We start from the raw sequence: 25,510 nt of genomic DNA on the forward strand, positions 1-25,510 counted from the left end.
CCATCTTCCAGCCGCCCCGCGCGCCCGGGGCCGGGCAGAGCGCGCCACCCTGAGGGGCGGGGAAAGGGCGGGGCCAGGCCGCGGGGGCGGAGCCGGGCGGAAAGGGGCGGGGAGAGTCTGCGGGTGGGTGGGGTCTGTCTGTGGGGGCGGGGCCTTCCGTCGGGGGTGCCCGGGGGTGGAGCTTTCGGGGCTTGTGTGCCGGGCCGGACGGCTCTGCGGATGGGCGGGGCCTGAATGCAGGGGGCGGGGCCACTGCCGGGAGGGGAGGGGCTGGTCTGAGAAGGGGCGGGGAGAGTCTGCAGGTGGGTGGGGCCTGCCTATACGGCCGCTGGTGGACCCGGGAAGGCCTCGAGGTTGGGGCGGGGCCCGCGGGTGGGTGGGGCGATGCCCCACCTGGGAGGGGGCGGGGCGGGGCCTAGGTGAACAGGTTGACAGATCCGGAGCTCCCCTCAATCTCTGAACGCCCACGCCACCCAGCCCTCAAACCTGGGAATCCCGAGCCTTGCTCCCTCCCCAAGGTCTCCCTCTGCCCGAAACACCTTGAGTCCAGGCCATGACCTCCAAGCCCCCTAACCCCGAGAATCTCCACCCTCAGATCCCAAACCTCCTGCTTCATCCACCAATTCCAGTTTTCACATCCCCAAACCACACCCTCACACTGTCTCCCCCATCCTTTATTCAAATCCCAACTTCCAGTCCCCCAAATTTCTGCCCCCAGACACTTCAAACCCACACTTACACCCCCAAAGTCCATTCTGCTAAGTCAACTCCCACAGACCCCTCCAGTCCCCCAAACACCCCAACCTTCATCATTGGGGTCCATGGGCTGTGTCCCTCCATCTTCTCTTCCTGCTTTCCCCTCCCCCCTCCTATCCCCACACCACTGGAGGCCCAGACTCTCCACCCTGGGAGGGTCCCAGCACCCGGGACCCCCTTCCAGCCCGAAGCCCATTTATCCTTTCACCCTGGGTCAGAACCCTCCTAGGGCAGCCTTGGGCAGGGCCCCAGGGCCCCACGGGGCTCAGAGACCTCCCTGAAGTCAGCGCTGGGAGAAAGGGGTGGCCCCGGTCCGGACACTCCACAGGAGGGACAGGGGCCTGTCTGGGTGGGCTCCTGCAGGTAGGGCCAGGCCCCTCCGACTTGTCTCCGCAGAGGGGCAGGTACACAGCAAGTGCCTAATCATTATGTAAAATGTTCAGTCATCAACACTGCACAATTCAACAGATACCGGGTGCTGGAGGGTGCCATGGAAGTTTCCAGTACACAGCAAGCACTCGATAAATGTCCTTAGAAGTGTATGTGTGTGAGTAGCCTGCTTTTCGGCCAGCTCTGGACACGCACCCTTGTCAGCTGGCCTTGTGAGCCTTTTGTGCACACAATCCCGAGCCGTCCAGCTCACCCGCCCGCCCCACACGCAGCCCTCCACACCCACACAGACACCTCACCAAGGTCCGACCCAGGGGTCACACACACGGCCCAAATCCGACAGCGGCTGGCAGGACAGGGTCACTGGGCTCCTCGGTACATGCAAAGGCCCTGGGGCAGGATCATGGCTGGAGTGTGGCAAGGTGGGAGAAAGAGCGACAGGGAGGGGGTGGACACAGGGTGGGTGGCGTCAGGGCGGGGTGGAGGTGGCACTTCACAGTAAAAGTTGGGGTGAGGCAGGGTGAGGTTCCAGCTGCCATTGCGGGATGGGGCAGACACAGGTGGCAGGGGCACACGCGAGACTCCAGCACCCATTGCACACTCCTGGCCTGGTGCTGATGGCCCATGGCCAGCAGACCCCACCGGGGCTGGGACAGGCTGGCTGTGTCCATCAGGCCCAGCCGCCATCTGGCCACAGCTGGCACAGCTCTCCCACGGGCAGGGCCTGGCCACCTGCTCCCGTGCCCCGGGCCAGCTGGGGGGCTCTCGGGGCTACAGGTGTTACAGAGGAGGCCTTGGACACCTCGCTTTCATACCACCTCCACCCTGTCGGTCCCAGACTCCTGAACAGCCATGAGCCCCCAATGCCCCCGTTTCCTTCTCGGCGAGATGGACAGCCGACACCCGATGTGTCTGTTCTCTTTATTACCCTTTGTCCTGCAACTGCTTTATTGTTTTTTTAAAGCTTTACTGAGATATAATTCACATATCGTACAATTCGCCCATTTAAAATGTGCAGTTTTGGGCTTTTTAGTCTGTTTGCTGATAAATGCAGCTGCCACCACGGTCAACACTAGGACATTTTCATCCCCCCAAATAGAAACTCCACACCCAGGAAGCAAGAACCCCCCTCTCAGTTACCCACCCCATCCCCTGGCAGCTGCTAATCTACTTTCTGTCCCTGTAGATTGGCCAGTTTCAGGACATTTCACGGAAACGGAACCGGACGATCTGAGTTCCGTTGTCCGCAAGGCTCAGGCTCATGGCAGCGGAACCTCATCCTTCTTCTGGGCCGAGTAGTTTTCCACTGTGCAGTGGACTGCACTCTGCATCTCCGTCATCCGTGGAAGGACACTCGGCTGTGCCACCTTCTGGTGGCTGCGCATCCTGCCGCTGGCACACCCACGTGCCTGGGTCAGCTTGTGCGCCTGCTCTCAACTCTCTGGGGTCTGCCCCTGGGAGCGGAATTGCCGGGCCTCGCGGTGACTGTAGGGGCATTTTGAGGACCCACTGAGTTAATTTTACTCTTCTTGCTTATTCTTCATCTTCTTTACTGCAATGTCCACCCCGCGGCTGCAGAGCCCCAGACACTGCCAGCACGTGGTGTGGGGAGGAAGCCTGGGGGCTCTGCTTGGGCTCCAGATTCGTGTCTGAAAAGCAGGGCTGGCAGGACCCCTGCCTGTGGTCAGAACTGGCTCCTTCCTCCATTCGGGCTCTGAACGCCTGTGTCCGGCTGGCTGTGTGGCTCCCGCACTGTTTGGTCACACACGCTTTTAACCCACCTGCTGCACACTACAGATGGGACCCTAAGCACGCCAGCCCAGCCCCGGCCTGCATGTTCCAGAATATTCTGGAACCTATATTCTAAGGGGAGAGACGAGCCTGAGACGCACAATCGATAAATGCCCCAGGCCCTTCCCGGTGGCGGTGATTTCCTTGATGGCCTTGGCAGAGAGTGACCCGGGGCAGGGGCTGAAGGGCCGATTTCTGAGCTTTGGTAGCAGCAGGGGACAGACTGTTCTAGGATGCTCCAGGGCATTCCAGAACATTCTGGAACAATCTAGAGTGTTCCAGAACATCCCAGAAGGTAGTCAAGTGAAGGTTCTGGGTCCGGAGCCAGGAGCTTGGTGTGCTTGCAGGAAGGAGACGGGCCCCACAGCGGGGCGAGTGTGCAGGCCGGAGCAGGGCAGGAGCTGTCAACAGAGATGCACGGAGAGCCTCCTGGCCCGCTGGTGCATCACCTCTGCAGGGGGAGCATTTATTAAACCACTTATCACACCAGCAAACAAGCAGTGACTTAATTGTCAACATGGTAATGCCATGAGCTGGGGCTTGCGGCTCTGGAGGTGGGAGCAGATGAGCCGGGAGCCTGGGAAGGGTTGGTGGGAAAGAGGGGAGCTTCCAGGCAGGGGGAGAAGGCTGTGGGGTGACCCTGGGGACGGGGCCCTGGGCTCTGGCTCCACCTGGGCAGCCGCCAGCTCAGGGTGCACGTAGGGGCCGGGCCTGGCCGGTGGACCCCTGGGGAGGGTGGAACTCAGCTCCATTCCTTGCACCCGGCACCTACAGAGGTTTCTGTGCACCCCCACACCCCCCACACACACTTTTCCTCCCTTCCCCGATTCCTGCCCCTGGGCCAAGAGCACATTCCTGTCGCCAGGGAACCAGGAGAGGCAGTTGCCATGGCAACCCTGGGCCACCCAGCTGCCGGGATGCTGCCACCTGTTGCTATGACACCTGCCACCCACCCTCCACCTGGTCTCTGGTGGGTGCAGGAGGACGGAGAAAGGAGAAGGCGGGGGCAGGCCACCGTGTCACCCCCACGGCCTCACCCGGCTTGGGGACAAAGGCCCCTCTCTCCAGAGACCCCAGAGGAGACACGAGCCCACAGGCCTCCGCGTGGCACCACAGGTCCTTCTGCCACAGGTCTGGGGGCCTGGACGCCCAAGAGGCTCAGACAAGGGGCTCGGGGTCCTCACCAAGGAGGTGACCCACGAGGAAGAGACTAATAAAATAGGGCTAGGGTCGGACATCCAGTGATCAAGGGAAAAATCAGGCCGGGCAGAGATTCTGCCCAACCGTCAGAGCCCAGTCGGCCACCACCTCCTCCAGGCAGCCTTCCCTCACCACCTGCCCTAATCTGCACCACACTTAAGACGCAGCCACTCTGGGCCCACCCTGGGCTGCAAGAATTAACTCACTAGGGTGGGGTTGGGGAGCAGCTGCCTAAAGGACATGGGTTTGTCCGGGATCCTGAAACTTCTGGAATCAGAGTGGTGAGGGTCGCACAACTCTGGGAATGTACTAAAAACCACCAATGCGTGCACTTTGAGATGGTTGAAATGGTGACTTTTGCTTTAACTGGATTTTTATCTCCATTTAAAGTGAAATCAATTAATTAAAATGCGATTTCAAAAGAATTAATTCACGAGACACACATCACTGAATAAAAACGCTAACCACGCGCCCTGGGTGGGGGAGGCTTCTTGGGCTCGAGGGAAGGAGATGGACCAGTCCTGACTTTTCTGGTCCAGGGGGCAGAAGCCCAGTCCAGCTGGCTTAGGGGCTGGGTGGGCTTCAGGTACAGCTTGATCCAGGGCTTTGTGACGTCACCCTTCTGGCAGGCTCGGTCATTGTGGTGGCCAAAGGCCCTCGCCAACTCCAGGCTCAGCTCATCCCAGCTCAGCAACCCCAGTGCACAGGGCATGTTTCTCTCTCAATAAATCCCACCCAGGCCAGGGGAGGCTGGGCTGGTGTGCAGCCCCCAAGCCCCACAGGCTGAGCCAGGTTTCTGTTAGAGGCACAAGGGCATGACAGGTGCTGGGTAGGACCCTGCCAAGCCCACGACGACATTTCCAGAAGGGATGGCTGGAGCGAGAGCCCAGGGGCTGAACTTGATGCCACCACTGAGATCAGCAAGGAAAGAGCCCGTTTGGTCTCCACACCAAGGATGCGAAGAAAGCAGCCGGAGAAGTGGTGGCCAGGTCGACGAGGATTACAAGGCCTCGAGCAGCGAGCACAGGGCACTACGTCGGTATCCAAGGGCACCAGGACCTCCTCGGGGGCCTGGGGAGGGAGGCACAGACCTGATAGGGTGAGGCTGAGGCTGGGAACCCTGGGAAAGGGCTGGCTTTGGGGTACAGACGAGAGATGGAGAGACACCCCAGAAAAGGAATTACCTGGAACTTAAAAAACGTGCAACCAACGTCTGGTGAATAAACGCATGGCCTTCTCTGGCCTAGAATTCCTGGGGTGCCGTCTTCACAGAGATTATAAATGTCAGGGTAAAAGAGGCCAACACGGTCGGAGCCAGTGGTTATTAGTCAATTGTGAGCGAGGTCCACACGAGGCCACAGGAAATGGGGATAATAAGGAAGGAACAAGGCGGCCTCGAGGACTGCAGTGAGGACCCCGTGTATTGGGGTGCAGTGAGTGAAGGGTGGGGACTGGGTTGGGGCCTGGCGTGGGGGGCCCCACTGGCACGTTTACAGGTTTGTGCTCCTTAAAGTAACAGTCCCCCCTGGAAGCGGGCGATTTGGGGATTGGATTTGCTTTCTACCCATAGGTCCCCGGTTGGGGCCTGGAGCACGCTTGGGGGGCAGCAGGGAGAGCCCTGGGGAGGGCGCGCTGTTGTTGGATGGGAGGTGATGGTGGCCTGGAGCCGGAAAATTCTCTGCCTCCGTGGCCACCCCTGGGGTCCAGGCCACCATCACCGCCACCCGGAGAGACCGGCTGCTGGGCACACAGGTGACAGATGGGGGTCCCTTCAGAGCCAGACTGGCTGAGGTGGTAGCTGGTCAAACATAACCATCAACCAATTTAAATGAAATAAAAGGAAAAACGCAAGTGCCTTTGGGTGGGGTGGGACAGGGGAACAGTCCCCCTCGTGGCGGAAACTTCTAGGCATTTCCCGGGCAGATTTCCTTAGGGGCTGCCCCGAGACCCCGCCTAGGGCCCAGAAAACCACCTGGGGGCCAAAGGCAGCCTCTGGGTTGAACCCGGGTCCAGGCAGCAACTCGGGGGGCTTTAATAAACGGGGTCTTCTCAGAGGGGAGGACAGGGGGCTCCCCAATACCAGACAGATGACCTGCTGGAGCTGGGACCTTGGGTTGGGGGATGCAGGGAGAGAACCCCCACCCTGCCGTCTCACCCCTCCATCTAGCGGAAGATGGGGCACCCATGGGGTGGGAGAATGTGGGTAAACCTCTCTGGATGCCCAGCCCCCATCACCCCACCAGCCTGGAGCCCCCAGAAAGAAACTTCCGCCCTTTCCCGATAGGTTGGGGCACTGTGGCCCTCACCCCCAAACTCTCCCCAGGAGATGAGGTCTGCGCCGGCCAAGAATCCCTGGGTGCAAGCAACAGAAACCTATTCCAGTCAGCTGACGGGAGAAGGGAATTTGCCAGAAGGGTCTGGAGGAGACTGCGGGGGATTGTGGGGACAGGAAGGGTGGGGTGCAGGGCTGTGCCTGGCCCCTCTCAAATGCTCAGGGCTGGGGGTGAAGGCTAATGGGCCAACTTTGGTCCCTTGGGTCAGAGAAGGGGAGCGAACACACCAGCCTCCCCCAAAAGAAAGGGGAACAGACATTGGATTGGAGAAAAAATACCCAGCCTGCCCTTCGGGACCCAGCATGCCCATCCACAGCAGGGACACACAGGCCCAGGGTGGCAGGGGCCACTTCCTCCAGGAGCACCCCTGGGTTGGGAGAGTGACAGGGGATGGGTGACAGACAGGGTGTCCCTCCAGGAGGCAGCAGTTGCCACCACTTGGGTTAGGGGGCAGTTCCCAGGGTGGGGGGCAGAGGTCATGGCCATGCTCTGGCCACGCCCCCAAGGCTGACGGACAGACCAACAGAAGCGACTCGGCCCCAGACGTCTTTTATATACTTGGTTTATTCCCCCACCCCCAGTGCTGCACCCCTCCCGGCCCAGAGCCACCCACCCGTCCCCTTGCATGGGTGGGACAGGAAAGCAGGGGACAGCCTCCAGCAAGACCTTAGGGGGAAGGTGGCACAAAGACTGGGGTTCAAATACTCAGAAGCCACACAACAGAAGACAAAGAGGGGTACAGCCCCGAGGAAAGGGGGGGCAGTGAGGGACCAAGGGCAGATCCTGACCTGCCCCCCCCCAACAGGGCACGGCGACCCCCAGGACCCTGGGGTGGGGCGCAGAACTGGTGAAAGGACTTGGGGATGGAGAAGCCCCGGGAGGGACCCCCCGAGACCCCTGGGCGCCGGGCAGGGCCCTGGGCAGCCGGGGGCCTACAGCTTGGTCAGGTCCAGCTTGAGCTTGTAGGGCGGGGGGCTGTCCTCACAGGAGGGCGATGGCGGCGGGTACAGGGCCCAGTCGGGCTCCACCAGGAAGCCCTTGTGCTGCTCCAGGGTCAGGGACTGTGGGGGCGGCAGGAGGTGACACTGGTGCCACCCCGGCCCCAGCTCACCCCGATGGATGGGGGCTGGAGGGGTGGGGGTTGTTCCCTCCCGACGTCACAGGGCCGTCCGGGTCCCTCTGCCTGGGAGGAGGGGGAGGAGGGACGCCTGGCCCCGCCCACCAGCCCAGGCCCCGCCCCATCCACCAGCCCCGCCCACCTGGACCCTGAGGCGCTGGCCCGGGGCGGTCACCAGCGAGGAGCAGCTCAGCCACAGCATCACCAGCACCGAGAGGAAGAGGCAGCAGGCCAGGATCCAGCGCGGCAGCCCCGAGCGCCTGCCCCCGGGAGGCTCCGCTCAGCGGCTGGGGGGCCGCTCCTGCCCCGCGCCCCCCGCTCCCCGCCCAGGGCCCGCGCGCACCGGGACATGCAGCTGAGGAAGTCGTTGTCCTGCAGCTCCTCGGGCTCCCCCTGGGCCTTGCTGCTGGTCTTGACCCGGATCTTGGCCTTTCGCACCTTGTCCAGGGGGCCTACGGGGTCTGAGGGCAGCGGTGCCCTGAAAGCCCAGCGGCGCCTGGAGCCGGGGCCGGACCCCACAACGGGGCCACGAGGCCCGGGCGGAGACCACCGGCCGGGAGGGGGACGAGGAGCCCCGGGAGGCGGGCAGAGGGATTCTGGGAGGCGGACAATGGAATTCTGGGAGGTGGACAAAGGAATTCTGGGAGATGGACAGAGGAATTCTGGGAGGTGGACAAAGAAACTCTGGGAAGTGGACAAGGAGCCCTGGGAGGTGGACAAGGAGCCCCAAGAGGTGCACTGAGGAATTCTGGGAGGTGGACAAAGAAACCCTGGGAGTTGGACTAAGGAATTCCGGGAGGCAGACAAAAGAATTCTGGGAGGTGGACAGAGGAATTCTGGTAGGTGGACAAAGGCATTATAGGAGGTAGACAGAGGAATTCTGGGAGATGGACAAAGGAATCCTGGTAGGTGCACAGAGGAATTCTGGGAAGTGGACGGAGGAACCCTAGTAGGTAGACAAGGGAACTCTGGGAGCTGGACTAAGGAATTCTGGGAAGGAGACAGAGGAATTCTGGGAGGCGCACAAGGAACCCCAGGAGCTGAAATCTGAAACCCCAGGAGCTGAGCCAGAGGGCCCAATCCTGGCCACTGGCCTTGCAGGCGATTCTCCTGAGGCTGTGCTGGTGGGGAGAACTCGCTGGGGAGGATTCACTGGGGCCGTGGCCCCCCGTGGAAGGAGCCCTGGCTCTTCCGGTCTTACCCACGTGCACCTCCAAGGCGTCGGGCAGGGATCCCCGCCAGGTCACCTCCACACGCTGCAGCCGGGCACCCTCAGGCCCTGGGCTCTCCACCACGGGCTGCGTCTGCAAGCAGGACCAGGCAGAGACGCCCCTTAGCAGGGCCCCACCTTGTCCACCGGGGGCTGGGGGGATGCCCTGGCACGGGGCACTTGGCCCCAGCCTCAGAAGGAGGTAGAGGACCTGGCCCGAGCCAACAGAGATTGGCAAATAAGCAGTCACATGACCCAGAGAGGGCCAATCAGAACGAACCCCAGCTTAGCTCCCCTCAAGCATCCATCCCGCGAGCAAGCCCCTGGATCCAGCTGTGCCTGATGCTGGCCCACAGGTGGACTTTGTGTTCTGTGAGCCAAGAGCTGATGCACCCTCCCCTCTCTCCCACCACCCGCTGCTGGGTTGGTGTGCCCCCTGCCAGAGCCCTCACCTGGAAGACCACCACCTTCCCATTGTCTGTCTGCAGGTAGTAGGTCCAGGTGGAGGACACAAAACCCTGGGCCGAGCTGATGAGGTCATTGCACAGAGTGGAGAGCAGGTCCAGGAGTGAGAGGGCCCCACCAGGAGCTTCCAGGACTTTTCTCTGCTGTAGGAGAGGCCCGAGGCACAGAAGTGTCACTGGGGGGGGGGGGTGTGGGGGTGCGCATGGACCCATTGGGGAGGTTTGCAAGCCGGAGAGGGTTGGGAGAACTTCCTGTGATGGGTTGGCCAAGGGGTGTGGGGCAACGGGATAACATGGGCAGACCTTGGCGCTGCACTTGCCCCGCTGTGTGTCTGTGGGGAAGCGGACTGCCCTCTCTGAGCCCTACAGTGGGGTTTTCTATGAAAGGAAAATTACTGGCTACCCCCAGGTGCCCGGCCCAGCCTGAGCACCTAATGCAGCCACCGCTGCTGTCAGAGGCCCCCCCCCCACCTTTATTCTTGTTTGGATGGCATCAGGAGGGAACTGAGAACAAGAAAGGGTGATGGGCATGGAGTAGAGAACCTGCAGGGGGGTGGGCACGGGAGGGAGAGGGACCCAGTTCTGTGGGTCTCTCGTGTGCCAAGTGACTTCTGTGCCTCAGTTTCCCGGAGGCAGCATCAACTAGACTCCCTCATGGATTATGACAGGTGAGCACTTATTTCTCCCCCAGAGAGGAAGAGAAGGGGGTGCTTGGGAGGTCGCCCCTATTGGAACCACTAAACCCTCGTCTGAGCCCCCCACTGCCCAGATGGCCGTGACCACCTGCTCATGAGGTACGCAGCTTGCAGCAGCGCCTGGTACACAGTAGGTGCTCCATAAAGCCTGCTCTGGCACTGCTGAAGGTGAGTGACAAGAGGGCCTGTTATAAGCCCAGGTGGCATCCCCATCCCGGGGCACCATGGGAGTGGGGCTGGAGGGGTTGCTGGCCTCTGCCTCTGGGTAGGGTGAGGAATTTGGGCTGTGCTTGGCTCCCGCCTGGGGACCCTGGAGGTGAGGACGGCTGGGGGCGCGGCTGCGGGGAGGGGCAGGGCGGCCGGCCAGGGGGTGCCCACCTGGGGCTCCTGCTTCTGCTGGGGCTCGGGCTCCGGCGACAGGCTCCGGCACCCCTGGCTGCAGGCCTGCTGCTCTGGCTCCTGCACGTAGGCCTCCACGCAGGCTGTGGGGCGGAGGTGCCATTGGGGGCGATCAGGGATCCCCCACCCCCACTCCCCCCACCCATCCCCCCCAGCCGGCTCTCACCTGCTTGGCACTCGGCCTGGGTGGCATTGGGCTTGGCGCTCCTGGCCACAAAGCGGCAGATAGAAAAGAGGCGGCAGCCGCGCTCGCAGGCGCTGAGCAGCACGGCCCTGTCGTGGGGAGACTCGGAGGGGACCTCCAGCCCTGCCTGGGGTGGGGGGGATAGGTGGCTCAGGCCAGGGGGCAGGGTGGAAGGGGGAATCCTGGGGGGGAGGGGAGGCTGGCAGCACTCAGGGGAGGGGGAGCAGGGAGCAGGGAAATGGGGCTGAGGAGGTGAGGGGGGCTTGAGAAGGGGGATGGAGGACGGAGCACTGGGGAGGAGGGAGAGAGGTCTGATGGCTCCAGGGAGGAGGGCAGATGAGGGGGGTTCTCAGACTTGAAGGAGGAGGGGGAAGTTAGTCGGAGAGGAGGTTTAATTGCCCTCAGGACTTGGGAACATGGGGATCTGGCTTGCAGAGTGATCTGGCTTGGGGGGGCTGGTAGCCAGGGGTGGGGGCTCGGGAGGAGGATGCAGAAGCCAATTAGTTGAAGAGAAAGGAGCTGGGGTGGGCGTGGGGGGAGCCAGGGAGACAAGAGGTGCGCCCGAGGGTCCTTGCGCAGCAGTGTGGCGACCCGCAGGCGACATTGGGAACCTCAGACCCCCACGCCACTCCCTGCCCCAGGGCCCCCCAATCCTAGCTTCCCCTCCCATCCCAGGGACCCCCAGCCCCAATCCCTCCTTCATCGGAGCGACCCCCAGCCCCAGCACCTGCCCCGCTATGGGAGAGACCCGGGGTCCTCGCGCCTGCGCCTCCCGCGTCGGACCTGCGAGGGCCGCGGGCCGGGGTCGCGGTCGCGGCATCGCAGCTGGCAGCTCTGCGTGTCCCCGAGCTGCGGGGCGAAGGGGTCGCGAGCGGGTGGCGCGAGGGCGCCGGGCGGCGGCAGCAGTAGCAGCAGCAGCAGCAGCGGCAGCGGCGACACGGCGGTCGCCATGGCCGGGCTGGGCGCGGGGGGCGCGGGGCTGGGGCGCAGCGCGGAGGCTGCGGCGCGGGGACCGGCGCTGACGTCACCCGAGCGAGGCAGCCTGGGAAGGGGGGGCGGGGGACGCGGGGAGGCCGCGCCGCCGCAGCGCCGGGGTGCGGGGACGCGGGCAGGTGGCTCGCGCGCAGACCCGCCGTCGGCCCGTCTGTGCCGCGGAGCCCCGTCGAATCTCCCTGGCACCCACGGCCGGGGGGCTCTCAGGCGGCGCTGGGGGCGAGGGGAAGCAAATGGGGAGAGGAGACCGGGCTCGGTCGCCCGGGGGTCGGGGGGGGGGGTGGCTCGTGCAATCCGGGCGCACGCAGCAGTCGGTGCAAAGGCCCCGAGGAGGGAAGCAGCGTGGTGCAGGAGGGCGCTGAGGGCGTCAGGACCGGGTCAGGGGTGCCGGGGCCGCGACTCCAAGGACACCGGGTCAGAGGAGAAGTGACTTGTGCGCCCTCCTCCGGCCCCGCCCAGATCCACGGAACTGGGGTTGTCTGGCTCCATCTCCCCCGGCACCGGGTGGGCACAGGGGTGCACACGTGGACGGAGGGCTGCTAAATAACTCACTCTCGCAAGGAAATGTGGGACGGTCAGAGCCCCTTCTGGCTTCCCAAACTGCCACACCCCAAGGTAGCCGACTCCGGTTAGGGGTGCCTTCAGGTCCCCTCTGCCAGGCGCGGAAAGCGGTGCCCCGCGGACATACCTGCTCCGAGCCTCGCGCGCCCAGCGCAGGTGCCTGCGGAGGCCGCGCCCCGCCCCCGCCCGCGCGCCCCGGGCCGCGCTCCGCCCCCGCAGACTGGGTGGCAGCCCTGCGGGGTTGACGGGGCAGAGGGCGCCGCAGGTTCGGGCCGGGGAGGAAGGGACCCGGGGAGGGGGGCTTGGCGCGCCCTTCCTGCGGGGACCTCGGCGCTTTCATCTCCGCGGCCCGGGCCGGCCTCCACGTGGCTTAATCAGGCGCGGCTGTGCCAGGCGGACCCCGAACATCTGGATCCCGCCGCCGCCGCGCCCCTCCTCGCCCCTCCCGGGCGGAGGCCGCGGCGACCCCGCCGGCTGGGGAGAACAGGGGAACCCGGCGTCCAGCCCACAGCGTGCCAGGCCCGCGCCTGGGTGCCCGGGGGTTAGGACCCATTCCGTCCCCCTTTTCCCGGGGAGGGGGGACGCGGGCCCCAGGAACCCTGGGCAGAGCCGGGATTCGAACCCCCAGGTACCAATTCCGGAACCCCGCGCGCTTCACCCCTGCTGGAGAATAACTGCCAGTCCATCGCCAATGCTCTTTGCAGCTCTTTTCCCACGATTCTGTGTTGGCCCCGGGAGCGCGGCCCACTTCACAGCCAGGACACCGCGGCTCTGGAGCGGAAGGGAGAAGCAGAGAGAGGCCCCCCGGGGCGCTGCCTGGCAGGGCCCGGCGGGCGGTCGCCCGGCATAAGAGGGTCGCTGAGAGCGCAGAAGGAGCGGGCGCACTGGGCGTTTTTGCAGAAAGGGAAACTGAGGCTGGAGGGGTGCGGCCGCTGCCCCCAGCCGCCCAGAGCGGGGAGGAGAGTGTTTGATTGGGACCCACCCACCCCTTTTCCGCTCCAGGAGGCGGCTGGAGGGGGGAGCGGAAGGAGGACTTGACCCCGGTCCCCCCAGGTGAGGCCCCCTCCCGCGCCCCTCCTAGCCGTTCCCCAGAGAGCCGGTCCAGGTGAGGGGCGGCGGGCGGCCGGGCGGCCGGGGTCGGGTTTCAGGAAATCCGCCGACATTCCTTCGGGGCTTAAGAGGGAAAGTTGACTCGGCGCCGCCCCTCGCCGCCCCCCACTTCCTACCCCCCGGGGTGGCCCGGCCGGGGGCGGGGGGCGCTGCGGCGGCGGGGAGTGAATCAGCCGCGGCCTGCGCGTCCGAGAAGCCGCGGCCGAGGTCAGGGCGCCCGGCGGACAAGCGCCCTTTGTCCCTCGCCGCCCTCAGCACGACCCCGCTGACCCCCACCCCCAGGGCGGGTCCGGGCTGGGTGGGGGGGAGAGCTCGGCACAGTGGCGCCGGCGCTGGCTGGGCTGGGGGCAGGAAGCGCGCCCCTGCCCACCCCCCACCCCACATAGCTGACGTCTCCCGGGACCCAGACGTCTGGGGTGCCCCTCCTGGGGCCCCGGGCTTCCAAGACCCGCCTCCCATGCCTGCAGCCCAGGGAGCCCGGGTTTGAAATGACAAAGCCTGGGGCTCACTCAGGCCTGCCACCAGGTGTGTGCACCCCCCACCCCATCTCTAAGGCTCCCAGAGGACCCAGGCGCCAGGATCCTTACCGCTCCTTCCTGGGACCCCAGGTCTGGAATGCCTGGGAGCTAATCCCATATGCGGAGCCCCCCGAGTGTGGGGGGCTTTGTGCACTCCTCATTTCCATTGGCTCCGGGTTCCTATGAGACTGTCCCCTCCCTGACTTAACAACCCTCTCCAAATCCTGGAATCTGGGGGGCCTCCCAGGATCCCAGGACAGGTTCAGGACTGAGGAGCCCCTCCCCCAGCCCACAGGGTGGGGGGTGGGGGTGCACCTTTAGGAGAGAAAGGGGCCCTCCTTCCATCTGTTCCTCTGTACATTCCCAGCCACCCTCAAGGACTTGGGTCAATATTGGCTAGTTTTGTCCATGCTGGTTCTCCTTCCTGTGCAGAGGCAGTGGGAGCAGGGAGGAAGGGGTTAAGTCCCGCCAAAGGGCAGGAAAGGAGGCACTGCAGGGTTAGACCCCATACCCTAAAGTCAAAAGATGGGGTGAAGGTCACCCAGAGGGCGGAAGTCGCGCTCTAGGGGAGGGGTGCACTTGGGAAGGACCAGAGAGGGGCCGCGGCTGGCTTGGTTCGCACAGCAAGGGGGGGGCGCGGGCTTGGCTGGACCTGGGGTGGGAGGACCCACTGGGGCCCTTTTCTTGCTACTTGGAGGAACTGAAAATTCTCTGCCCTTTGATTTTGCAAATGTTTTCTAACCTCTTGTCCCATGGCCCAGTGTAAAGAAATAAGTTGCAGGGGAAACAAATGTTCAAAGAGCCATGAGTTTTACAAAGACAATAAAACAGGGTGAAGGACATGGAGAGTGGCCGGGAAGGGTGGGGGGGCTCTCTGAAGGGATGACTTTTAAACTATGATCTGGTGAAAGCACTGATGGGGGGTGGGGATTGGGGGGACTGGCATCCCTGCTGTGCAAAGGCCCTGGGGCAGCAAGGAGCGTGGAGTGTTTGGGAGATTAGCAGCAGCTGAAGTGGCTGGAGTGGAGCCCTGGGGTACGGGTGGGGAGAGGAGGAGAGGAGGTGGGAGAGGGTGGTGGGAGAGAAAAGACCTTTTGCTTCTTTTACAAGGTCCCAGCCTGCTGGAGGGAAGAGAAGCCTAGAAGCCTGGGGGGAGCCAGAGGCTACATCCCAGAGGGAGACGGTGGGGCTGGGGAGAAGGGGTCCGAGTCTCGGCATCAGGATGTGTTTTGGAATTGGAGCCAACAGGATTTGCTGATGGATTGGACATGGGGGATGAGGGAAGGAGAGCTGTCAGGCACGCCCCCAGGTCTCCAGCCCGAGCACCTGGGTGGATAGGGGAGCCCTTTCCCAAGACGGGAATGGCTGGGGGAGGTGCAGACTGGGGGTAGATTGGGGGATGGGGAAGATCAAGACTTTGCTACAGAGACCTGAAGTCCTCCAACGACCTGGGGGAGGGGGTGTCAGATGTCTCTCCCCTCCCCAGGAGCCTCAGCAAGGCAGGGGCAGCAGGGGCGGCAGGGGCGGCAGGGGCTGCGGGGTTGGATGGCACATGCCTGGGAAGCCCAATTCCGGCCAATGAATGGCCTCCTCTGTCTGCCCCTCCCCACCACCTGGCACAGTCCGGCCGGGACCCATTTCTCAGAGGGGTCAAACCGAGTCCCCGGATCCCCTCCCCTCCAGGGGAACATGCTGGGTGCTGTGTTCAGCCGTGCCAGCCTCCTGCTGTTTGCAACCTGCACCCCTACCCCAGGCTAGCTTGGGGTCCAGAGGGGAAACTGAGGCAGGGGACGTCTGCCTCGCTTTACCCTCCCACACCAACCCCATCCCCCAGCCAGAGGCCAGATCTGGGGAGGGGGCTGCTATTCCCCCAGCCTCCTGTCTGTTCTTTGACACTATGGCATCTTGAGCTCAGGACCCGCCTAGAAGATGGGGAGCCACTTTTATCCCCTTGGTTGGGTGGGAGCACTGGGGGGTGGGGTCCCAGCCTCCACCGGAACCCTGGACGCAGGGGAGCCACAGCCCCTCCCCTCCCAGGGCCGCCCCAAACACGCGGCTGGGGGGCGGGGCTGCGACCCAAACCCGGGGACTGAGGCGCGCCCAGGAAGTCTCATTTTAGGCGGCCCTCCTGGGCGGCCTCCGGGCTCCAGGCCCGAGAACCCTTTATTCCTGGAGGATCGGGAGAAAGGGGTGAGGCTCCCGGACCCGGAGGGGTCCCGGAGCCCGAGCCCCGTGTGTGGCCAAAAATAATAACCCGGAGAAGGATCCCTGCGCAAAACGAGACAAACTATGCGTCGCTCCGGGCAGCCGGCGTTACCTGGAGCCGGGCGGCGGCCGCCGCAGCGATTACTCACCGCGTGGCGCGCCCCACCCGCGGGCCGCTGAGCGGATTTTTCCGTGTGTGGGGGGATCCGGGAGTCGGGGGGGGGACTCCTTACGGCTCTCCGCTCGGGAACCCCTCCTACTCCGCGCGCAAGGCCGAAATGCTTCGGTAGGCCCCGTCCCCGCTCCCACGAGGGCCCACGTCTCCTATGCGCTCACGCAGGAGCACCCTCCTGACGCCCCGGCGCGCTGCGAGGAGCCCCAGCCCCGTGCACGGGGCCCGAGCGGGTCAGCCGGGCCGGGGCGGAGGCTTGGCCTCGGTGCCTTCCTGCTCTTTCCGTCTTCCCTCCAGCAAAGTCTCGGGCCCAGCGGTGCGCGGAGCGTCGAGGGCAGGCGGCCTGGGGACAGGGATTCGCTGGGCCGGGGCGGCTGGGGGAACCTTCCCGCGGGGGGCTGGGGACGGGGGGCTACTTTCAGGCCCCAGAGAAAGGAGGGGGCCCGGAGACGGGTGGAGGAAAGGCGGGGCGCAGGGACCGCTCAGTGGGGGCGGGGCCAGAGCTGGGGGGGGCTGAGCCTCAGGAGCCGGCCAGGAGGGGGGAGCGCAGGCGTGGACCCAGGCCTCGGGCCGCGGGCCGCAGGGAGCACTGAGCGGGCACAGGACGGCAGGCGGGGTGCGGGTGGTGGGCCAAGCATGGACACGGGATTCGGAGCGCGGGGTCTCAGACTGGGAGTGGGGAGGCGGGAGCGAGCGAGTGGGAGAGGGACATCCCGGGCCGGTCTGGGCGTGGAGCGGAGAGCTCTGGGCCGCGGGACTGGGGCGCGGCGGGGCGGAGGCCGGCGGGCGGGGCGCGCGGTGCCCGCGGGCGGCGGGGAGGCCGGTGCGGGGCCCGCCGCCCCCCCTGGGCCGGGCCGGGGGCGGGGCCGGGCGGGGCCAGCGGCGCATTAGCGCCTTGTCAATTCGGCTGCTCAGACTTGCTCCGGCCTCCGCGCCCGCGCCCAGCGACGTGCGGGCGGCCCGGCCCGCGCCTTCCCCCGCCGTCCCGCGCCCCGCGCCGCCGCCGCCCGCCGCGCGCCCCCGGCAGCGCCGGCCCCATGCCCACCGGCCGCCCGGGTCCCGCCGCCCCCTCCGCGCGGCCGCCGCCGCTGCTCCTGCTGCTGCTCGGCGTCCTGGGGGCGCCGCGAGCCGGCTCGGGAGCCCGTGAGTACCCGGCGCCCTGCACCCCCTTTCCGGCGCGGGCCGGGGGCGGGCACCCCGGGGGCAGCCGTGAGGGGGGAGGGGGCGCGGGCGCCACCTGGACGGCCCGGGAACAAAGGAAGTGGCCCTCGGGGCGCCGTCACCTGCGGGGCGCCGCAGCTCCCAGGGCGGGGGTCCGGCCTCGGCGCCCGAGGCCTTCTCACCTGGGCCGCCCGGCCCAGCGCGCCTTGTCGGGCCCCGGGGTCCCGCGGCCTGGGACCCTCCCTTTGCGCGCCAGGACGCGTCGGGCGCAGGCATCGGCGGACCGGGCGCCACTGGACCCCCGAGCGCCGTTGCAGGGCGGGGGGGTGGGGGACGCACGCAGTGGGGCGCTGAGTGCTCGCCCGGAGGGAGCCCCCTCCCCGGACGGAGGGATGAGCCCCGCAGGCAGGATGGGCCGGGAGGGGGGCCGCTCTGGCCGCCTGGCGCGCGGCCCGGGGTCCCCGGGGACGCGCGTCTCTGTGGGCCGTCGCCGCCCGCCTCCCCCTGCGGGACCCGGCTACCCGGGGCTCTCGGGATCGTCCCCGGCCGGGGAGCCTCGGAGAGAGAAATCTTTGTGAGCGAGTGGGTGAGCGCCAGGGGAGTGGGAGCCAGGAGTCCGGGCACCTCGGGCCCAACTTTGGGGTGGGGGCCCAGAGCGCCACTAGGACCCCAGAGCCCAGAGGGCCCGGGAACCCCCACCCTGCTGTGAGCTCCTCAGTCACCGCACACCCTGCCAGAACTCGGTCTCCACACCAGACCCTCTCTGGGAGACGCCCAGAGACATAAAAGAGTCCCTGGCCCGTGGCCCGTGGCCCGTCACCCTCGCCCTCCAACCCGCGCGGCCTTGGATGCACGTTGGCGCCCCAGAGCTGCGCATTCCAGCCCAGACTCCCGCAGTCGCAGGCACACACTCGATGCCGCCGAGCCTGGCACCCCCACCCAGGGCATTCCCGATTCCCCAGGCTGCCCCGTGGCTCCAAACCCCGGCAGGAAGGGGGCAGGGTCCGCCTGTACTCCCAGGTGCCCCAGGCCCGGGGCAGGTGAGGGGTGGCTCCTGTCCGCCCAGAATCTCCACCGAGTGGTGCCATCCAACTGCCAGCCTTTGTTTCCCAGTCCCTAGGGGAGCAGGCCAGGCCCGGGGAGGCCCTGGTGCTGTGTGGGTGTTTGGGGTTAATTTTTTTCCCTTTGAGGGGGAAGAAATGAAATAAAAGCAGCTCACACCTCAACAATATGTTTCTACTTAAGGTGTTGTCTTAACACCTGCCCAGCTGGGGGGGTGGGTCGTAAAGCGTCTGCAGGTACAAGCGCTGGGGCCGGAGGTGGGGACCCCTGCGGGGACCCGGAGATGGAGGCGGCCCTCCCTCCCCGCTGGCTCGCAGAGAATCTCACACTTTTCCCTTTTAAAACACATGGTGTTCCTTTTTAATAACGCCAGTGGCTCTGCAGATTGGGAAAAGGAGAGGGAAAAAACTTTTAAAGGCCCCAGCTCTGCGGGGAAGGCAGTGAGAAAGGGATGGGGGGGGCTGTCCAAAAACCCAGCTCAGGACCTGCTTTGTGGGGGACCTCCAGCAGGAACCCCAAACCAGCCCGAGTCCCCCCCAGCCCCCGGCCCCAGTGGGCTGTTCCCAGCTGCCCCGCCTGCCCCCGGCCCAAGTCCCCGGGCCGCTGTTTGGGGGGGGCCTGGAGGGAGCTGGGAGCTAGCAGGACCCCAGAGCCGGGCGGGTCTGCAGCCCCCGTAGTTCCCCTTGGCACCCCCGAGCGCCTTTCGTCCATCTCCCCACTAGGTAGAATGTGTTCTTCTCCGATTATGGAGGAGAAACAGGACAGGAGGGCAAGCTGCTGGCACCATGGCCCCGGAGCTGGGGGGCCCGGCCTTGTGCTCTCCGCTTGCTCCCCGCCCGGGCCCCAGAGGGCAGCTGCAGCGCTGGCAGCCGGGCCCCCCAGTTCCAGCCAGTAGGGCGTGGCCCCCTGGGGGCAGCACCCCCCCAGCCCGGACATCCCGGAGAGCCCCCTCCTTGGCAGCCCTCGGTGGTGGGCAGGGGGCGGGGGGCCCAGGAGGGCAGCCAGTGCGCCTGGGGTCCGGGCAGGCCCGCTGGGGGGGCGGGCAGGAAGCAGTGGGTGGGCCGGGGCAGGGAAGCTGGCACGCCCGAGCTCCCGCCCGAGGAGGAATTCCGAATTAGCGGGCGGCTGGCTGCCGGGGACCTCCCGGGCGGCCCCCCGGCCCCCGCCCCGGCCGCCCCCGCCCCCTGGCCTGGCCTGCGCAGCCGGCCCCTCGCACGGACGCCGGGACCTCGGCGCGCCCTGGGCCAAGCCCCAAACGCAACTGCGATCCCAGGCTCTGGCCAGACGCCGCCTCCCTGCCAAGTTTGCCCCGGAAAATCGTCAGGGCCTGCCCGGGAGCCATGTCCACCCCACCTCACCCGCTGGCATCCGGGGCGCCGGGCTCGCCCCGTCCCCCCGGGGATCCCTTCACCACGGAAATCCTGCCGCCTCCCGCCCCTGCTCCGAGCCCTCCGGGAACTGCAGCCGCATCAGGATGAAACCCAGGCCCTCCCCGGGTCCTCCAGCGGCCCCGTGGGTCGGGCCCCTGCTGACCCCCCAGGGCACCTCTGCCCCCCGCCTTGGCACCAGCGGCTCGTGCTTCTGGAACCCCCTCTCTCCATGTGACAGCTTCCCACAAAGGCCACCTCCCCGGAGAGGCCCGTCTGCGGCCTGCCCCCCGGGCCCTTGTGCCCTCTCCCTCCTCCCCAGCCCTTTCCCGGTGGATGTTTATTTGTTCTTTTCCTCTGCCCTCCCCTGGGTCCCAGCCCCACGAGGGCAGGAGTTTTGTGGGTCTCAGTCATCACCGTGCAAGAGGGGATGAATGAACGAATGAATGAATGAGTCCCCGCAACTGCTCTGGGTGGAGGAAGGGGCCCTTCCCAGACGCTCCGAGGGGCCCAGTGATTGAGCCGAGCTCCCCTGGCGAGCTGGGGGCATTCGAACCCAGGCCAGCTCAGCTCGGGGGTCCCAAGGGCTCATCCCTCGACCCCACACTCCCTTCCGGAAACTGCATGTACCCTGACAGTGCCCACTTCCAGGCGGGGAACCTGAGGCTCAGCGGCTCCACAGGTGTCTTCTGTGGTGGCACCCCCTTTTGAGCACCCCCAACAGTGCTCCCTTTCCCCTTCTTTGGGCCTTGGTTTCCCATATGTGAAACAGGCTCCACTTAGGCTCTGGTCTCTGGAACCCCCCACCAGAGGCTGATGCAGGTGACGAGCATGGGTATCACCCCCGGGCTGCCCCCCACAACCCAGTCTCAAGCCCCATTTCATCTGGGGACGGAGAGTGTCGCGCTCCCATTTTGTAGATTAGGGAAACTGAGTTGGGGGAAAGAGTGATGAGGCCAAGTCCCTCTGGCTGGGGAAGGAGGGGCCCAGAGCTTGGGGACCCCACCCCATGGCCACCTTCAGCCCTCGTGGCAGCACAGAGCTGAACTCCAGAGCTGGGTTTAAATCCGGGTTGAAATCATGTGCTTTCCCTGAAAAGAAACACCTACTATGTGTGAGGGTCTGGAGATGTCGTAAAGAGAACTCATCAGTCTTGCATTTCTGACTGCTAAGAAAGAGATGGGAGGAAGGGAGAAAAGGGCAAGTTCATCGTCAGAACTCTGAGCAAACCCGAGTCACTTGGCTCTGAGCGGGCATTTTTGCCGGGGCTTTGCAGCCACTCATAGAGTCTGGAGTGAGTCAGTGAAAAACGGCTGGAAGGACCTGCCCTTTGGGGTCGGCCGGGTCTGGCTTGAGTCTCAGTGCGGCCACCAGCCCTGGGTTGGTTACTTGGCCTGGCTGAGCCTTGGGGGATCTGCCGCAGGCCCTGGCGGGGTGGGGGTCTCGGGGTGCCCCCACCCCCTGCCTGACCACTGCTCCTTCTGACCCCAGACGCGGCTGTGATCAGCCCCCAGGACCCCACGCTGCTCGTCGGCTCCTCCCTGCGGGCCACGTGCTCGGTGCATGGCGACCCGCCGGGGACCACGGCCGAGGGGCTGTACTGGACCCTCAACGGGCGCCGGCTGCCCCCTGAGCTGTCCCCAGTGCTCAACGCCTCCACGCTGGGCCTCGCCTTGGCCAGCCTCAACGGCTCCAGGCAGCAGTCGGGGGACAACCTGGTGTGTCACGCCCGCGACGGCACCATCCTGGCTGGCTCCTGCCTCTATGTGGGCCGTGAGTGGGCCCCGGGCTGCGTGGGGGGCTGGGGTCGGGAGTCAGGGGCCTAGGGGCTGGGGACGACCCCGGAGAGCCCTGCCAGCACCAGAGGCTTCCGCCCGCCTCTGGGGATGGGGCTGGGTCTCCCTGTCCCCCCCAGTGCCAGGGCTGCTCAGCCCCCCCCGTCCCCACCCCCAGTGCCCCCCGAGAAGCCCTTCAACATCAGCTGCTGGTCCAAGAACATGAAGGACCTGACGTGCCGCTGGATGCCGGGGGCGCACGGTGACACCTTCCTGCACACCAACTACTCCCTCAAGTACAAGCTGAGGTGGGTGGGCTGGGACTCCGCAGCCCGGGGGGGCCGGGGGGCGCCCAGGGGAGCCTCATGCGGCCCGGCGACCCCGCAGGTGGTACGGCCAGGAGAACACGTGCGAGGAGTACCACACGGAGGGCCCCCACTCCTGCCACATCCCCAGGGACCTGGCCCTCTTCACGCCCTACGAGATCTGGGTGGAGGCCACAAACCGCCTGGGCTCGGCCCGCTCCGACGTGCTCACGCTGGACGTCCTGGACGTGGGTGAGGCCCCGGGGAGGGGTCCTGCGCCCCCCCCAGCAGCCGGGCCCTCCCCCCCGCGGAGAACACCTGGCCGGGCCGCCCAGGTGTGCAGGAGGGGCCCCGGGGGAGCCGGGAGGGCGCCCAGGTCCGTGGCCCCAGGAAGCCTGGCAGGAAACGCAGCAGAATCCCGGCCTAATCTAATTAGGGTGTTTCCCAGCCCGAGCAGGCCTGCACCTTAACCCTTTCAGCTCCTTGTGCGGGCCTCGGGGGGCCCCTCCGGGCATGTGGCCAGCCCCCCAGCCCCCCCTTGCCATCCTCACGTCCCCAAGCTGCAAGCCTCGGTGTTCCCTCTGCACCCTACAAAGCTGTGGGCCCCAGCAGTCCCCGTCCCAAAGTGCGACCAAGCCAGAGGGGTCGGTGGGGGGCTGGCCTAGCTGTTGTCACCACCATCATCATGACAATGTCTTCCTTCTTATCTGGTCCCCTGAAAACGGGGCTGTAAAACGGTGCCCTGGGTGAGAGTCACCTGAGGGCACCTAGATGTGAGTCTCCCCTCTGTTGGGGTCATGTCGTGGGGCCCACGTGGGGGCCGGAGAGGCCACCCAGGGCCAAGGAGAGCTGGTGACCAGCCCCCCGCCCCTCCGCAGTGACCACCGACCCCCCGCCGGACGTGCACGTGAGCCGCGTCGGGGGCCTGGAGGACCAGCTGAGCGTGCGCTGGGTGTCCCCGCCCGCCCTCAAGGACTTCCTCTTCCAAGCCAAGTACCAGATCCGCTACCGCGTGGAGGAGAGCGTGGACTGGAAGGTGCTGGCCCGCCCGCGCCCCCCGCCACCCCCGCGGCCCCTGCCCGCTGACCTTGCCCCCTGCACCCAGGTGGTGGACGATGCCAGCAACCAGACCTCGTGCCGCCTGGCCGGCCTGAAGCCGGGCACCGTCTACTTCGTGCAAGTCCGCTGCAACCCCTTCGGCATCTACGGGTCCAAGAAGGCGGGCATCTGGAGCGAGTGGAGCCACCCCACGGCTGCCTCCACACCCCGCAGCGGTGAGCACCCCCAGCAGGGCCGCGGGATGGCAGGCGGGGGGGGGGGCGAGCGGACCCCAGCCAGACGGGGCCCAGGGCCTCACGGGCCTCGTTTCCTCCTGTGGAGCTGAGGTCTCAAAACTCGCAGCCCTGGGGCTGGGTGTGGCCCCTGGGTCTGTTTTCCTTAGCCTGCCATTAATTTTTTTTAACTACTTGCAAACACCTAAAAATGGGAAGATTTTGCACAAGTATCCTCCATGCTCTAGCAAAATTAGTTTTCCAGGAAGACGAACAGGCTGAGGCTGGCCTGGCCCATCCACCATCTCTCCTGCCTTGGGCAGTTGCCCCGACCCCCTCTGGCCCATCCCGTGCCCCTGCACCCCGGTCACAGCCCCCAAGGACGAGTGAGCCTGAGACCCCTGCTTCCGAGGCCTGTCAGCTGCTGCATCTCCCCTGGCCTCAGTTTCCCCTTCTGATCAAGGTGGGGGGGGTGGGAGTGATCAGGGCCTGGGTCTCACCCCACGGGAGCGCTTTAAAGACCTTGGAAGGGTCAGCAGGAGGAGGAGGCGGGTTCCTGCCCCCTTCCCTGGTTCTCCCCACGGCTTTGGGAGCTTCCGCTGGCCCCACGAGGCCCCCCGGCGACCCGAGCTCTGGGGGACCAGGAGGAAACTGAGGCCAGATGGGGTCCAGGGGCAGGGAGGGGCAGCCTGGGCCCCCGCCAGGCCCGCTGCCCCCATCGCGGGCCCCTCCAGGTCCGGGGCGGGAGGGGCCCCCGCCTTGGCCTCCGCGTGCCCAGCACCTGCGCTTCTTGCACGGGAGCCAGCAGCCCTGCGTCCGCGGGGAGCTCGGGGGACTGCGGGGGCGGTGGGGGCCGGGGCGTGCCAGGGGCTGTCAGCGGGTCCTGGTGTTATTTATGACATGAGGCCGATGTCCTTATCCGCTGGCTCGGGGCTGGCTGCAGCCTCTGACCGTCGGGCTGTCCCACCTGGACGCTCCTGGGGGCCGCCCCTCGGGGTCCCCCTCGTCTCCCAGAATTCCCTCTGTGTCTGTCTGTCTGTCTCTCCGTTTCCCTCCTCTCTCCATTTCCTTGTTTTTCTGCCTGTCTTGGGCTCAGCGTCCCCAGGTCCCCTGGACCCCCAGTGTACCCCACTCTAGCCTGGTCACCGTCTGACCCTTCCCCCTTCTGGAATGGCCGCTGCCCCCTACCTCTCCACTTCCCCCCTTTAGTCCCCCCCTCCTGGCTGCTCCTCTCCCCCCTTCCCCTCGCACCTGGCTGCGGCCGCGGGAATCCTGCCTTCCTGGAGACGCGGAGGAGGAGCCCTGCCCCCCCTGCGCCCCCCTCCCCGCCTCCCCAGGGGCGCAGCTGGGCCGCGGGGCAGGGCCGCGGGGAGGACCCGCTCGCGGGGAACGGGGAGGGCGGAGGGGGTCCCCTCCCTCCCGCGCGCGCCCCCTGTCGGCCGGCCTGACGCCGCGCCCCGGCCGCCCCCAGAGCGCCCGGGCCCGGGCGGCAGCGCGTGCGAGCCCCGGGGCGGCGAGACGAGCTCGGGGCCGGTGCGGCGCGAGCTCAAGCAGTTCCTGGGCTGGCTCAAGAAGCACGCGTACTGCTCCAACCTCAGCTTCCGCCTCTACGACCAGTGGAGGGCCTGGATGCAGAAGTCGCAGAAGACGCGCAACCAGGTAGGAGCGCGGGGGGTGGGGGATCTGGGGGGGGCGCAGCGGGGGCGCGGCCCCTCCACACCGCCGCCTTCCTTCCAAGCACAGGACGAGGGGATCCTGCCCGCGGGCCGACGGGGCGCGGCGAGAGGTAAGGGCGCCGGGGAGGGGGTGACCCCCGGGTCTCATTCCTTCATCAGCATTTATTTATCAACTATTGTGTGCCAGGGACAATAGCCTGTGGCCCACAAAAGAGCATCGGCCCTCCCGAGTTCCGGGAATGAATGAATGAGAGCGATCCTCCCCGCGGTTAGCGCGTGGGAGCCGGCATTTTGCCCCCAGACCCACGCCTTGAGGGCTGGGCAGAGTTCCACCTCTCCGCTGGGGAACCAAGACGGGGAGGACCAATGGCCCCTCTCCGGCCCCCCAAGGTCACGTGGCGGAAACGCTCCCCGCTGAGCCTGGCTTCCTCTCTGCCCCCCAGGTCCTGCCAGATAAGCTCTAAGGAGCTGGGGCCGCCCCCGTGCCCGCCTAGAGACCCGTGAGCCACGCCCAGGCGGGTCCACCTCTGCACCCGCCGGTAGCCACAAAGGCACTGGCCGCGGGGGGGCCACCGGCGTGGGGGACGTGGGGAGTGAAGGCCTGCGCTGCCCAGAACCCCCGCCTGCGCTGGTGTGGTGGGGGGAGAGGAGAGCCTATCACTCCCCCCACCCGGGACCCCTCCAGAGAGTCTTCTTAAATAAACAGTCTATTTAGGTGCTGTGATCCTGAATTGTGAATTTGGGGTGGCAGCAGCCAGCGTTGGGGTGGTGAAGTTTGGGGAGGCATGAGCCCCC

At 66.2% G+C, this 25,510-nt stretch overlaps 2 protein-coding genes across 7 annotated transcripts; one reads left to right on the forward strand and one right to left on the reverse strand.

The window, feature by feature from the left end:
* Positions 1-7,048: 7,048 nt before the first annotated feature.
* Positions 7,049-11,554, reverse strand: TMEM59L (transmembrane protein 59 like). 2 transcript variants are annotated; one of them, XM_037818029.1, is made up of 8 exons: positions 11,323-11,554; positions 10,522-10,666; positions 10,335-10,438; positions 9,250-9,402; positions 8,789-8,891; positions 7,931-8,048; positions 7,730-7,847; positions 7,049-7,531 (listed from the first exon to the last, which is right to left on the reverse strand). In XM_037818029.1, the coding sequence occupies exons 1-8, from the start codon at positions 11,488-11,490 to the stop codon at positions 7,403-7,405; spliced, it is 1,038 nt and encodes a 345-aa protein (XP_037673957.1). In that variant the 5' UTR covers positions 11,491-11,554; the 3' UTR covers positions 7,049-7,402. The 2 variants fall into 2 exon arrangements, with proteins under 2 accessions (XP_037673957.1, XP_037673956.1); XM_037818028.1 differs by having other exon boundaries at positions 9,250-9,405; positions 11,323-11,528.
* A 5,581-nt stretch (positions 11,555-17,135) lies between these two features.
* On the forward strand, positions 17,136-25,439 carry CRLF1 (cytokine receptor like factor 1). 5 transcript variants are annotated; one of them, XM_037818003.1, is made up of 9 exons: positions 17,136-17,241; positions 21,180-21,461; positions 21,642-21,771; positions 21,851-22,020; positions 22,647-22,804; positions 22,874-23,042; positions 24,511-24,698; positions 24,778-24,825; positions 25,159-25,439. In XM_037818003.1, the coding sequence occupies exons 1-9, from the start codon at positions 17,136-17,138 to the stop codon at positions 25,177-25,179; spliced, it is 1,272 nt and encodes a 423-aa protein (XP_037673931.1). In that variant the 3' UTR covers positions 25,180-25,439. The 5 variants fall into 5 exon arrangements, with proteins under 5 accessions (XP_037673931.1, XP_037673932.1, XP_037673933.1 ...); XM_037818004.1 differs by having other exon boundaries at positions 24,783-24,825; XM_037818005.1 differs by having other exon boundaries at positions 24,638-24,698.
* Positions 25,440-25,510: the final 71 nt, after the last annotated feature.

Source organism: Choloepus didactylus, chromosome 25, assembly GCF_015220235.1.
Source record: "Choloepus didactylus isolate mChoDid1 chromosome 25, mChoDid1.pri, whole genome shotgun sequence".
NCBI classification, from domain to species: domain Eukaryota; kingdom Metazoa; phylum Chordata; class Mammalia; order Pilosa; family Megalonychidae; genus Choloepus; species Choloepus didactylus.

Coding starts and splice junctions, on each gene's coding strand:
- TMEM59L (XM_037818028.1), bottom strand. CDS start 11,490: ATGGCGACCGCCGTGTCGCCGCTGCCGCTGCTGCTGCTGCTGCTACTG. Junction 8,892..9,249: donor GGAAGGTGGTGGTCTTCCAG/GTGAGGGCTCTG, acceptor TCCTGCTTGCAG/ACGCAGCCCGTGGTGGAGAG. Junction 8,049..8,788: donor CGCCTTGGAGGTGCACGTGG/GTAAGACCGGAA, acceptor CGCTGCCCTCAG/ACCCCGTAGGCCCCCTGGAC.
- CRLF1 (XM_037818003.1), top strand. CDS start 17,136: ATGCCCACCGGCCGCCCGGGTCCCGCCGCCCCCTCCGCGCGGCCGCCG. Junction 21,462..21,641: donor CTCCTGCCTCTATGTGGGCC/GTGAGTGGGCCC, acceptor CCCCACCCCCAG/TGCCCCCCGAGAAGCCCTTC. Junction 21,772..21,850: donor TCCCTCAAGTACAAGCTGAG/GTGGGTGGGCTG, acceptor GCGACCCCGCAG/GTGGTACGGCCAGGAGAACA.